Here is a 14,692-nt window from a genome sequence, read left to right on the forward strand (position 1 = left end):
TGTATATATCTATCCACATTGAATATTACTATTGCACTTTACTGTTACATTTGCACTCTGGTTGGATGCAAAACCTGTTTTCGTTGTACTGTACTGCTGTATAATGACAATACATTTGAATCTAATCTAATCTTATGAAAAACGTTTTTATTTTATTTTAAGGCAAAATATTTAGTTTAAGACCGAGCTGTATAATAATCTGTAATTCTGTAAGGAAATAGTTGACCACTGTCTTAAATAAATCCACAAGGGTCGGGCACTTTGTGTGCATGACACGAAAATAGAAGAAAATCATCATGGATCATTACAAGCCACGCTGTGCGGCCGGAGTCTCTCGGCTCACCTGAGAAGCTGTGGGTTGACAAAAGTAATGACATCCTGCAGTAGCTTGAAGGCAGAGCCAATGAGAAAGTAGGGGCCGAACGCCTTGAACAGGGGTCGCAGGAATGATGGCTGTCTGGGTGGACCTTTCCGATTGGACAGCAGCACTTCCACTTCCTCTGGGCTGCTCTCCCCCCCTATGTGATTGGTTGTCCCATCTGGTGGGGTCTTGGAGTACAGAGCCTGGGTGGAAGGATCCTGCACACTGGGGGAGATGGGAGGGTGGTTATTATAGGTGAAAGAACGAGAGATAGATGTCAAAATAGTTTTTGTTTAAAAAATATATATATATATATATTTGATAGATGCTAAACAATCGTTACAGATGTATTGCCAATCCTTGCTATATAGTCATTAGGCTGTTGGCTGCGTTGGCTCTTTTGGAATGTGTTTATTTCAGAGTGTAGGAATACACAGTCAAGAGTGCAGATTAGGGTTCAGTCAAAATAAGGTTGAATCTCATATTTTGGGATTAAAGCTGCTGATATTTTGTGGCCATATTCAGTCATTTTAATTAAAGTTTTCAAGTAAAAAAGATTCCAAGGACAATTACTTTCTTTACATTTCAAACTCTGGACACATGTTTGATAGTGTTCTGTTCTGTTTAACCATTCAGTGAAATTCCTTATAACCTGTGGGTAAACATAGGTTCAAGTGTATGTACTGATTGCCTGTTACTCGGCCAAGGACGCACAACGACCGGCAATCTATTTATTTTCCTTATCACTGTCGGCTATTGATCAAATAAAAGATGTCCTCTTTTTCTGAACTGTGAGCGAACTACTCCAAAACAAACTGAGGGCAGCATTACAAACCACACAGGATTAATTAACCCATTACTGTGCAACGGGAACTGAACTGGAATTTAGCACTCCTGATAAAACAATGAAAAACAGGTTCCTAAGACCCCTATTAAAGAGTCATAATCCAGTTCCTTCGTATCGCTTTACAAGTTGTCGTACTCGCGCAGGAGAAAGCGATGAAAACTCTGGCAGGGGTAACCGCAGAGTGCTCGCAGAAAGAAGAGAAAGCGAGTGACGCCAAACAATGACTGAAGGTCAGAGTTCATCAGACAGCAGGCTGGTGTCAAATGTGTTTGCACAGGAACTTCCTCTGGCTGCACTGCCAGGATGTTTGTAGGGAATGCTGCACCTTTTCTCTTTGTGACACATTGTGGGGGGTGAGACGGAGGTCACCAGACCGGTATATGGATTGAGCTTCACGTCTTTGAAAGCAAAATAGACAAAACATTATTTCAGTAGCTGTGGCTGAAGTCAGAGTGTAACAGAACTCTGCCATAATACGTTCCAAAGCAGTAGAGGGTGGATTTGGAGGCGTGAGCAGGCTACAAATCTATTTTTCAAAACCAAATGTAGCTACTTTAGAAACAAAATAGGTTAACAGTGCAAATGGACTTCCTTTCTCTCTCTCTCTCTCTCTCTCTCTCTCTCTCTCTCTCTCTCTCTCTCTCTCTCTCTCTCTCTCTCTCTCTCTCTCTCTCTCTCTCTCTCTCTCTCTCTCTCTCTCTCTCTCTCTCTCTCTCTCTCTCTCTCTCTCTCTCTCTCTCTCTCTCTCTGTCCTAGACTAGGGTGGCCAATGGTACATACAGGGGTCTACTTTAGATGTAAACGGTGTATGTGTGTAAGTGAGGGTGCAAGTGAGGGTGCGGCAGTGTGATTTGTCTCTTTGCTGATCTCTCAAGGGAGCGTCTTGCTGCACTGATGGTTCTCTCTGATTATGCACACACACACACACACACACACACACACACACACACACACACATTTTAGATGCTTTATTTATGTCCACATGAATACAGAGTACGGGATGGGTTAAGAGCAGAGCTCAATCGCATCGGCGACCCTGAGAGACAATTGCATGTGTGTGTGTGTAGTGTATCCCTCTGTGTGTGTGTGCCGCCCATTGCATGTCGTTGTGTCGTTGCATGCCGAATAAAGACCTCTCTCTAAAGAGGTCCTGCATTATTATATATATATATTTTAAGTCTAGAGAAATCCTGCCATTACACTAACAGTGCAATTAGCTCATTGGGAGTTATTCAATTAGGTTTGTGACTGTGCAGCATTCATCGTATACATACAATATTGACACAGATGACGTTTCAAAAACAGATACAATAGCAATTCCATGAAACTATATCTACTCTACTATGGGTACAAAAAGCAACGCTGTATCCAAATAGAGCGGCTACCAATAATAGCAGATATAGAGCAATACCTTGCTAACTGTTTAGCCTTTCTCTTGGAGATGTGGGCCAATTGAAGGCCCCTAACCACCAGCTTGTGAACATGATCCAGGCTGCCAAAAATGAAAACTAAAAGTTGACACTTGTAGCCTAGTTGTGAGATGTTCAGCTTGAGCTGCTGATATTTCAGCAACTTGGTTAAAAAGGCTTCCTCCAGGCTGTGGTCGAAGGTACAACCAACCTCTAGAATAAACACCTCTCTACTGCTCTCATTAACCACCACAACGTCAGGGGTGTTGGCTGAGCTGTTACAGAACACCTCTGAATCATTATCACACAGGCCAAACATGCTGGGCTTAACAGTACAGTGCTTGTACAGTGATGAAATACTTATGATGAATTGAAAATGGGGGACCCTGATGTAAACAAGATGAAAGTCTTTCTCTGGTCTGCATCCCCTTAACAATTGTGTGTATTGAGCTGTACTGTACTGTACCCATTCTGCAATCTGTTAATAAAATGTTCAATCAATCAATGTAGAGGACCCAAAGGTAGATCCCATATCTTTCTATAGTCCACAATTCTGTCGTGCCTACAAATGTAAAGCCATTTGTACTAGTGCTGTCAATCGATTAAAATATTTAATCTGATTCATCGCATGATTGTCCATAGTTAACTGATTAATCACAAATTAATCAAACATTTATTTTTTTATCTACCTTAAACGGATCTTTTTCAAGTTCCAAGTTTTAATACGCTTATCAACATGAGTCAACAAATGCTTGCTTTATGCAGCCATTTAACACAAAAGGATGACCCTCATGCATTGCAAATTTGCATCAAATTCAAAACAGAGTGATGCACAAAATAACTTAAAAGAAAATAATAATTTAAAACAATGAATAAAGTGTGCATGAAATAATAGGGGAAAGAAAACGTTAGGAACTTGTTACATTCACCCACACAAGGGCTGAGTAATCACCCCCCCCCCCCCTCTCTCTCACACACACACACACACACACTCTCCCAGCTCTCTTTCTCTCTTGCCCCTTCCTCATCTCTCTCACCCCCCCTCTCTCTCGCTCTATCTCTCACACACACACACACACACACACACACGCATGCACACACACACACACACACGCACGCACACACGCACGCACGCACACACGCACGCACGCACACACACACACACACACACACACTCCTTCCAAAGCAGCATATTTATTTTCGTGAGGTTCTTAACTTGGGACCCTGACCTTATTTCAGACCCTATAGGCAATGAAAATCTAAGTCAGATTTATTTTTAAAATAAGTGACCTAAATTACTTTGCAAGAAAGGAGGACAGGGGTATCGAGCACAATCGGTTCCCCCTCTCTACCTGCTGATCCATCTATTTATTTATTTATCCATCTATATGTGTAACTGAGTGGATTTGAACCTGGGACCATAGGAGCCACAGGCGGCCACACTAACCAGAGTCTTTTTCGTCCGTGCGACACTTTCCAGGGGTTAATGCAATAAGATCCCACCCCCATTGCTACGTAAACCTGGATACAGATTCGCAGGACAGTGAGATCCCACCATTTTCACCAATGTAACCGAGTGAATTTGAACCTGGGACCATAGGATCCACAGGCAGCCAGCTGAGCGATCGATCTATCTATCCATCCATCCATCCATCCATCCATCCATCCATCCATCCATCCATCCATCCATCCATCCATCCATCCATCCATCCATCCATCCATCCACCTATCTATCTATCTATCTATCTATCTATCTATCTATCTATCTATCTATCTATCTATCTATCTATCTATCTATCTATCTATCTATCTATCTATCTATCTATCTATCTATCTATCTATCTATCTATCTATCTATCTATCTATCTATCTATCTATCTATCTATCTATCTATCTATCTATCTATCTATCTATCTATCTATCTATCTATGTATCTATCTATCTATCTATCTATCTATCTATCTATCTATCTATCTATCTATCTATCTATCTATCTATAGTAATATCTATCTATTTGCGCATCCATCCATCATCTCATCATTCCCTCCCCATCCTCCTGTTTACCTGTGGGCCTTGGTCTGCTCCTTGTCCCATTCTCTGAGCAGCCTGGGAACCACCACCTCTGAGCTGTCCCGCGAGTTCAAGGACCAAAGGTCTTTCACCTCCAGAGGCGTCTTATAGCCCTTAATGGCCATACTGAATGAGAGAGCAGAAGAAGTACTGTATTAGCCAGTAAGATATATATACAGTACATCGGTAGTTTAACTACTTTTTGCAGTAGCTTGCTAGTAGTTCAACTACGTTTGTAAATATGGACGGAGGCTACTAGAAAAGAAAGGGATTCAGATTCAGATTCCTTTATTAAGCCATTTGTGTAAAAACACATTGGTAATTGTTGCAGCAATACAGTGTATGCATTTTTTTCCCTTTCTTTTTTCACAGTAAACGACAAACACCAACACAGACACAGGACAAAAAAAAGTGCAGTGGAGGATTAATCAATTAAATACATATATATATATATAGTGAAGAAAGTGAAGAGTGCAGAATTCCAGTAAGGACTAGTGCAGTGCAGTCAGTGTCATTGTGCCAGTGTCACTTGGGGGCAGAGGGGGGGGGGGGGGGGGGACCTGAGGCATTGATCAGCCTGGCGGCTGAGGGGAAGAAGCTCAGTCTGTAACGAGCTTTCACGGCCTTTGGGATCCTCAGCCTTCTCCCAGAGGGGAGCAGGGTGAAGAGGCTGTGACCGGGGTGGGAGGGGTCGGCCATGATCTTCCTCGCCCTCTTCAGCGCCCTGGAGTCGTGCTTGGCGAGATCTTTTGCCGCTGCAGCGGGGAACCAGGAGATGATGGAGTGGGTGAGGATGGACTCAATGATGGCCGTGTAGAATTGGGCCATCATGGTCCTCAGCAGTTTATATTTGTTCAACTGCCTGAGGAAGAACATCCTCCCCTGGGCCTTCTTGAGCAGGCCCGTGATGTGTTGAGCTCCCATTTCAAATCCCGGGAGATGGTCATGCCAAGGAATCGGCATGACTCCACGGAGGCCACCTGAGTGCCTCCCAGTCTCCCTGTCTCCCTGTCGTACAAGAGATTATGCTCTGACAACTAAGCTGACAGGCAAGACCATTGGGATGCCACGTTCCCACCCTCCTCCTCCTCCTAACTCACCCCCCCTCCTTGATACGCCTGATACAACCCCTCCCCCCTCATAGAATCCCCCTCCAATCCTGCACCTGGGCCATCTTACCCAGAATGCCTTTCTCTCACACTATAAAGACTGACGTCTCACTGAACTCTAGAGCTCACCTGGGGACACATCAGCTGGTGTCTCCAATGAGTCATCCACCAATAACTCTGATAATAAATCTGTGTTTACCAAGTCTATATTTGACTATCTACATTCATTGATCGGGTTAATTTCCTCCACAGCATCACAGACATATGCTGTATATGTACGTATGTGTATATATTGGTGACTGCTGCGTACATATTGTATACTGTGTTTAGAATTCTGGGGAAGGTCATTGTGATGGACTTTGTGATGGTCTTTGTGATGGTCTTTGTAAAGGACTTTGGGATGGAGTATGTGGTGGTCTTTGAGATGGACTTTGTGATGGTCTTTGTGATGGTCTTTGTGATGGACTTTGTGATGGACTTTGTGATGGTCTTTGTGATGAACTGTACGTGCAGAGGAGTGGAGGTGTACCTTGTGAACCACCAGAAGGTCATGGTGGACAGAAAACCTGCAGTAGATTCAGGGCAGGGATTCTGAGGAGAAACAAAGAGAGATGGAGGACATAAGTCAAAGAGGTAATGTGACCGACTTCGCCCCGGCAACGAGCAACAACCACTCTCTCTGTGTGAGTGAGTGAGTGTGTGACCTGCTTTAAAGGACCCCCTCCACCCACATTTTCTATTCTACAGTTAACCTCTTGGAGGCATTGACTATTATTTGTGCAGAACTTGTCACCAGAGCGCCCTTTTCACATTCTTCTACTGGAGGGGGGAAGCTTCTCTGTACTTTCTCAAAATCTGAGCCGCCTTTGTGACGCAACTAATCCTGCGAACCTATCATGGTCGCTATTGCCCAGCTGGCCACACTTGTCACCCAGGAAATGCTATGGTGAAACTCGGTGAAACAATTATTTGTTTGCCAGCAGAAGCACGGTCAGACTTGCATCACTTCAGCATTCCTATTGGTGGTTTGCGAATGCAAACAGGAGAAAAAAAGCCCTGAAGTTATGTAGTTCTCGGGGAGCTCCTCAGTGGGTGGTTCCTCTCAGGGATAGAGAGAGATTGAGGGGGATACTAATAAATTTCGCCGCGGGGGGCATAATCCCACGGGACAATTGGCATTGGTAACTTGTTTCAAATGACAATATATATCTCTGTGATTATTATTGTACGGATCGGAATATGGGCGTGCACGTGGGAGCATGCGCAAAGATATTACAGTGATATGCTAGTGCTCCCGACTGCGAGGGAGAGAGAGAGATAGACAGGGAGAGAGGGAGAGAGAGAGATAGAGAGAGAGAGGGACACACGGAGGCAGGGAGCATTTACACACAACCTGTGTAAATGCTCCGTGTGTGTGAGAGAAGACGGGTCCCTCTCTCTTCTCTCTCTCTCCCTCTCTCTCGCTCACTCGTTCTGTGCCTCGCAGTCAAAACCCATTTGAGGAAGTGTCGGGTTACACTATGCGCTACAACCATAGAGGGGGCGTTACTGCAAATCAGTGCTATATTCACGTCAGCAATACCATCAAATCAGAACAGCTTAGTTGAGTGAGGGAAGATCTTGATTCAGAAGAATTTTATCATGGATGAACAAAACTTTCAATGCAAATGGTTGATTTAAATTTCAATTATTTTTTAAGCACCTTGTTAAAAAATTGGCTGTTTTCAAGGAATTCCAGGCCTTGACTTTTTTTGGTAAAAAATCAAGCACTTTAAGCACTTTATGTTCGCTTGTGCGAACCCTGCAACATTAATAGAAACAAGGACATGAATGCTTATACCCGCAGAGACCCATAGATAACCAGTCAGGCGAACCCACCCACCCACCCCCTCGTGCCTCTTCTGAGTGGGCCGTGTTGAGGCCTGTCACTCACAGGGTCTGTGACCACGTTGGAGAAGAGCGGAGGCTTCTCGTTGAAACAGCAGAGGATCAGCTCCAGGACCACGAGGCTGAAGTAGAAGTAGAACGTGGTGAAGCGCAGCTTGTCGGGGACTTCACTCTGAAATGCACACAGATGTACACACACACACACACACACATTACACACACACACACACACACATTACACACACACTCACACACACACACACACACACACACACACACAGGACAAATGACACGCAGGTACACAAAGTTACATAATGAGCTTATCAATGTGAATATCACCTCCATATTAAAAACTTGTTTCAGAACATGCGTGTGCTTTCGTCCTTTTAACACACACACACACACACAACCTGGTCTCTCTCAAGGTCATGGAGCAGAGAAGTTCGTTCATTCACAAACTCTTTCCATCCAACAAACCCCTCTGGCGCTCATGAATAATCTAGGTCAGTTTATGACGTCTACCAATAAAAGCATTACCTATAATAGTACCATTTAGGTTTTTCAGAATCATGTCATTTCTAATGACATGACTAATCATGTCAGCGCATGGCTGCCTGTCTGTCTGCCTGCTTACCTGTCTGTCTGTCTGTCTGTCTGTCTGTCTGTCTGTCTGTCTGTCTGTCTGTCTGTCTGTCTGTCTGTCTGTCTGTCTGTCTGTCTGTCTGTCTGTCTGTCTGTCTGTCTGTCTGTCTGTCTGTCTGTCTGTCTGTCTGTCTGTCTGTCTGTCTGTCTGTCTGTCTGTCTGTCTGTCTGTCTGTCTGTCTGTCTGTCTGTCTGTCTGTCTGTCTGTCTGTCTGTCTGTCTGTCTGTCTGTCTGTCTGTCTGTCTGTCTGTCTGTCTGTCTGTCTGTCTGTCTGTCTGTCTGTCTGTCTGTCTGTCTGTCTGTCTGTCTGTCTGTCTGTCTGTCTGTCTGTCTGTCTGTCTGTCTGTCTGTCTGTCTGTCTGTCTGTCTGTCTGTCTGTCTGTCTGTCTGTCTGTCTGTCTGTCTGTCTGTCTGTCTGTCTGTCTGTCTGTCTGTCTGTCTGTCTGTCTGTCTGTCTGTCTGTCTGTCTGTCTGTCTGTCTGTCTGTCTGTCTGTCTGTCTGTCTGTCTGTCTGTCTGTCTGTCTGTCTGTCTGTCTGTCTGTCTGTCTGTCTGTCTGTCTGTCTGTCTGTCTGTCTGTCTGTCTGTCTGTCTGTCTGTCTGTCTGTCTGTCTGTCTGTCTGTCTGTCTGTCTGTCTGTCTGTCTGTCTGTCTGTCTGTCTGTCTGGCTGGCTGGCTGTCTGGCTGGCTGGCTGGCTGGCTGGCTGGCTGCTTACCTCTCTGTTCCATGTTCTGTGTCTGTCTGTAGGGCTGTCCCCTTTTAGTTGGTTAGTCGATCAAGAATTTGCTAGTTTATTAGTAGTTTATGTTTTTCTTTTTCCAATGCTTATTAACTCAACAAATGCAAATTCGCAATAGCTGCAACCTTTTTGCGATAAGCCACTCCCATTGCCATGCCTCCTTTTAGCTAATTGGGGACATTTTTGTGGACCAACCGACTGACAGAGTGACCTATAGAGCTGCTGGTTGCAGCTAAAAGTGATGACCCCAGAAGGCGAGGTCCCCCAATACTGACATGGGAACCACAGCAGCTTCCACTTGACTCTCACAGGGTCTATTTTCACACTGAAAAACCCACCTATGTATCCTCCTCATGAAGAGGAGGCCAAGAGGGACCACAGCCTGAGCAGATGCCATAATACCGCGCAAGCGTATCACGGTCAGCGCCGTAACCATCCTAGGACGGAACCTCCCGAGCGCACCGAGAATATCCTCTCGCCGCCGCTCTGAGAGGGATGCCCACATAGACCTTGAGCTTAGAAATAAGCCCAAATACTCCACCCGTTGACTGGGAAGAGGAGCACTCTTGTTCCAGTCTACAGCAAAACCCAGGCTGGTGAGGAATTCCACCACCTGCCTGGTATGAGACCTGGCGATCTTCTCTGACCGGCCGAGGACCAGAACGTCATCCAGGGTAGAATAAAATTCGTATCCCCTGACGACACAGAGGCCCCAGCGCGGTCTCCACGCACTTGGTGAAGATGCGAGGAGCCAGAGAGTAGCCGAACGGCAGCCTCTGGTACCTGTACGCTAAGCCCTGAAAAAGGAACCGTGTGTGTGTGTGTGTGTGTGTGTGTGTGTGTGTGTGTGTGTGTGTGTGTGTGTGTGTGTGTGTGTGTGTGTGTGTGTGTGTGTGTGTCTCTCGCCGGGATCACCACCTTATTGTGGTGAGGCACTTTGCGTGTCTCCATGACCCCTAAAGCTATGTCGGCGGGAGTCTCGCACTCCTGGCAGGGCCACCCAAGCCGAACAGGTCGAAGGGTAGAGGCCAGACTAAGAGTGATCCCAAAACACCTCAACGGCAGAGCAGGCGGAAGATGGTGGATGTGAGAACCACCACAACGGCTGCGAAGGCGGAGGAAGGGACCCCCATTGCCACATGGGTAAACCCGTGGCGGGTATAGAGGCTAGGGGACTAAACCCTGAGGAAAAATCTGCCCTAGGGACAGGCACAGGCGGAGTCCAACAGACCGGACCACCGGCAGCCCCCTGCAACTCCTGCCAGACGAAGGTCGTCATGGGTTCTCTCATGCCACTGGAGGTTAATCTGCAAGGAGTGAAGATGGTGGGAGTGAGGACTGCACAGCCACACCCTCACCTTAATCCTCACCTATGTGCAAGCTTCTTGCCCATCCTTCCCCCCCCCCCTTCAAAAAAGTCCTGTGGCGTTGTGGAATGGCGGTAGGTACAGGCCAAGGATGTGGCTGGGAGTGTCTAGCCAAACCATGCACACAGGCGACAATGGAGTGATGGTCGTTGAGACTGCGGGATGGAGCAGCGCATCGCTTCAGCAGCTTCCATTGTGACTGAGCAGCCCCACACTGCTCACCCCTGAGATGGGGAAGGACCTAGAAAAGGTGGTCCAAACATTGTCTGCTCTTCTATCTCCGGGCGGTATACCGCAACCGTCAAAGCATCCCCTTTTGCGGTCGAAAAACTAAAATATTAAGAAATAAGCATTTATGTATTGCTTCGTGGAATGTTCGCACACTGCTGGACCTGGCTGAAACACCTGACAGGCCACACCGCAGGACAGCACTCGTGGCCCTGGAACTCGCAAGGTATAACATCGACATTGCAGCTCTCACAGAGACTAGACTACATGGAGAGGACTCCCTGACAGAGGTTGGTGCAGGATACACCTTCTTCTGGAAGGGGGTCCCTGAAGGCACTCGCCGCATCTATGGAGTAGGCTTCGCTGTGAAGTCCCAACTGCTGCAACGCATCCCAGAGTCCCCCATCGGTGTCAGCGAACGCCTAATGACATGGCGCATCCCCCTTGCAAAGGGACACTTCGCCACTCTCCTTAGTGCTTATGCACCAACTTTAGATGCTGAGTTCAACATCAAAGAGGATTTCTACCGAGCCCTCGACTCAATATTACAGAAAACTCCAGCTACGGACAAGCTCATATTAATGGGAGACTTCAATGCTAGAGTGGGCACGGAGCACCTGGTATGGGACAGAGTTATTGGCCGACATGGAGTAGGGAAGATAAATGACAACGGGCTTCGGCTCCTCTCCCTCTGTGCAGAACACCACCTGGTCATAACCAACACCATCTTCCAGATGAAGAACAGGTTCAAAACCACCTGGCAGCACCCCCGCTCTAAACACTGGCATCTCCTGGACTATGTGATTGTACACCAAAAGGACCGACAGGACGTCCTTACCTCCCGAGTCATGCGTGGAGCCGAGTGCTGGACTGATCACCTCATGGTCAGATCCAAACTCCTCATGAGTATTCAACCCTGTGGACCGAGGGTAGCACCTAATAAGAAACTCAATTCTGCAGCACTGAACACCCCCACCTCAAAAAACCACCTCCGACAGCTCCTTGCTGAAAACCTCAATAAGATCCCGGAGGAATCAGCTGACTGGCCAGCTCTGCACCAGGCTATCCACAGCACAGCCTCTGAGGCACTTGGCCAGACGAGGAAACGACACCAGGACTGGTTTGATTGTAACTCAGCCAAGATACAGTCCCTGCTAAAAACCAAGCATGAAGCCCACAAAGCTCTCCTGTCCTGCCCTGGTTCTCCCACCCTGAAAGCTGCCTTTGCTGCAGCAAGAACAGCAACCCAGCGAGCCCTCCGGACTATGGAGGATGCCTGGTGGATACAGAAGGCGAAGGAGATCCAAAGCCTGGCAGACTGCCACAACACCCATGGCTTTTACGATGCCATCAAAGCACTGCATGGCCCCAGGAAGCGGGCGACTGCTCCAGTTCGATCAGTCGACGGCTCTAAACTCTTTAAGGACCGACATGAGATCCTCACCCGCTGGGCAAACCACTTTGAGTCTCTACTCAATCACACCAACCCCACTGACCCACATATCCTGGATAATCTCCCAGACATGCCACCAGTCATGCACCTGGACACCCCACCACACTTCTCTGAGACCCGTCAAGCCATTGCGGGTCTAAAGAACAATAAAAGCCCTGGACCCGATGGCATCCCAGCAGAGGTTTTCAAACATGGAGGGTACCTCCTCACGCGCCGTCTGCACCTCCTGATCTGCAACATCTGGGAACATGAGACCCTCCCACAGGACTGGAAGGATGCAAACATTGTGGTCATCTACAAGCATAAAGGGGACAGAGCAGTCTGCGGAAACAGCTGTGGAATCTCTCTCCTCTCCATCGCAGGGAAAGTGCTGGCGAAGATCATGCTGAACAGGCTGGTGGAAAACATCTCTGAAGCTGCGCTTCCGGAAACTCAATGTGGCTTTCGGAAGACCAGATCCACGACCGACATGGTCTTTGTCCTGAGGCAGCTGCTAGAGAAGAGCAGAGAGCATCGCAAGGATCTTTACATAGCCTTCATAGACCTAAGCAAAGCCTTCGACACCATCAGCCGTGAGCTGCTCTGGAAACACCTCAACAAACTTGGGGTACCACCCAAGTTTCTCTCCATCCTTCAGCAGCTGCATGACGGGATGCAAGCCAGAGTCCAGACGGGTGAACTCCAGTCAGAATCCTTTAAGGTTAATGTTGGGGTGAAGCAGGGCTGTGTCTTGGCTCCGGTGCTCTTTAATCTCCTCCTCTCTGCCGTCACCTGCCTCTTCCGCCAAGCCCTGGGACATGAAGACGGTGTCCATGTGGAATACCGCCTTGATGGTAGTCTCTTCAACATCCGCCGGCTCCAGGCACACACAAAGACAAAATCCTGCCAAGTATGTGAGCTACAGTACACTGATGACTGTGCCATCTTAGCTCACAGTCCAGAGTCTATGCAGCATGCTCTCGACACCATATCCAGCCTGTACCAATCCTTCGGTCTCCAGGTCAACATACAAAAAACCGAAGTCATGTCCCAACTCACTTCCCGAACCTCTACACCTCCCAGTTTTCACATAAATGGTGTTCCACTCAAAACAGTGGATCATTTCACCTACCTCGGCTCCACTCTGTCCTCATGCTGCTCCCTTGACGCGGAGATACACACACGTATCAATAAAGCGGCATCATCCTATGGACGCCTACGCAGCAGGGTTTTTGAAAACCGAAACCTGAAGATCAGCACCAAGGTTGCCGTTTACAACGCAGTATGTCTCTCCACTCTGCTCTATGGAGCAGAATCCTGGACCCCATACCGCCGGCACATCACCAACCTGGACGCTTTCCACATCCGTTGCCTCCAAAGGATCCTCGGCCTGACCTGGGAAGATCGAGTCCCGCACACAGACATCCTCAACAACACCAACTCAATCTGTATGGCCGCAGCTGTGGCCAAAAAACATCTTCGTTGGATAGGGCACACCATACGTATGCCTGACCACCGCCTGCCCCGCCAAGTCCTCTATGGCCAACTGAGAGGAGCAAAGCGGGCTGCTGGAGGCCAAATGAGACGCTTTAAGGACTACACCAGGGACCTCCTAAAGTGTGCAAACATCACGCAGCTTGAAACTCTGGCACTCGGCAGATCAGCCTGGCAAGTCACTTGTGCCACTGCAGTTTCCCAAATACACCAAACAAACCAAGACCGAAGATCTGAGAGGCGCACGCAACGACACCAGCGGGCGGCTGGCATCCCCCAGGTATCTGGCTTCCCTTGCGCCATCTGTGGACGGGTGTGCGGCTCAAGGATTGGACTCAACGCCCACGAGAAGTGGCACCAGCGGCAGCGTCGCTAACCCCCCCCCCTCTCCCCATCCCTGGAGCAAGCGTCATCATCGAACACGATGGACAGCTAAGAGAGTGTGTGTGTGTGTGTGTGTGTGTGTGCGTGCGTGCGTGCGTGCGTGCTCGCGCGCGCGTGTGTGTGTTTCTGTGTCTACGTGTTATTCCTGCCGGTATCTAACTAATACACCGGTCCGCTTGCCGTCCAGTACACACTGATCCCGTTGCTGTGTGTGTATTGGTTAAGGAGCTCTATTACAGCTGGAACCCTGGAGCTCTGGGGTTGAGATAAAGTGGGCTTAGCCTAACAGCTCTACTGTGAAACAACACATTCACTATTCAGTCTGTCTGCTGAGCCACAGCATGCCCTGGCCTAACCCTGACTAAACATACATCGGCCCAATGTCCACAACTCTCTGCCCTGAGACAGGGAGGGAGGGACAGAGAGACAGGGAGGGAGACAGATAGACAGGGAGACAGGGAGACAAAGAGGGAGACAGAGAGACAGGGAGACAGAGAGACAGGGAGGGAGGGAGGGAGACAGAGAGACAGGGAGGGAGGGAGGGAGACAGAGAGACAGAGAGGGAGGGAGGGAGGGAGACAGAGAGACAGGGAGGGAGGGAGGGAGACAGAGACAGGGAGGGCGACAGAGAGGGAGGGAGGGAGGGAGACAGAGAGACAGGGAGGGAGACAGAGAGACAGGGAGACAGGGAGGGAGACAGGGAGACAGAGAGGGCGACAGGG

At 48.1% G+C, this 14,692-nt stretch overlaps 1 protein-coding gene across 1 annotated transcript in view; it reads right to left on the reverse strand.

The window, feature by feature from the left end:
* The window catches only part of abcc3 (ATP-binding cassette, sub-family C (CFTR/MRP), member 3), a 207,800-nt gene that overhangs the window by 95,546 nt on the left and 97,562 nt on the right, over positions 1–14,692 (reverse strand). The window contains exons 5-8 of the mRNA XM_084323656.1: positions 7,730–7,855; positions 6,326–6,387; positions 4,682–4,813; positions 344–586 (exon numbers count right to left, since the gene is read on the reverse strand). Of these exons, the coding sequence (XP_084179782.1) occupies positions 344–586; positions 4,682–4,813; positions 6,326–6,387; positions 7,730–7,855 (563 nt within the window). The remainder of the gene's footprint in view (positions 1–343; positions 587–4,681; positions 4,814–6,325; positions 6,388–7,729; positions 7,856–14,692) is intronic.

Source organism: Notolepis coatsorum (assembly GCF_963971535.1).
Source record: "Notolepis coatsorum genome assembly, chromosome: 10".
In the NCBI taxonomy this organism is placed as follows: Eukaryota; Metazoa; Chordata; class Actinopteri; order Aulopiformes; family Paralepididae; genus Notolepis; species Notolepis coatsorum.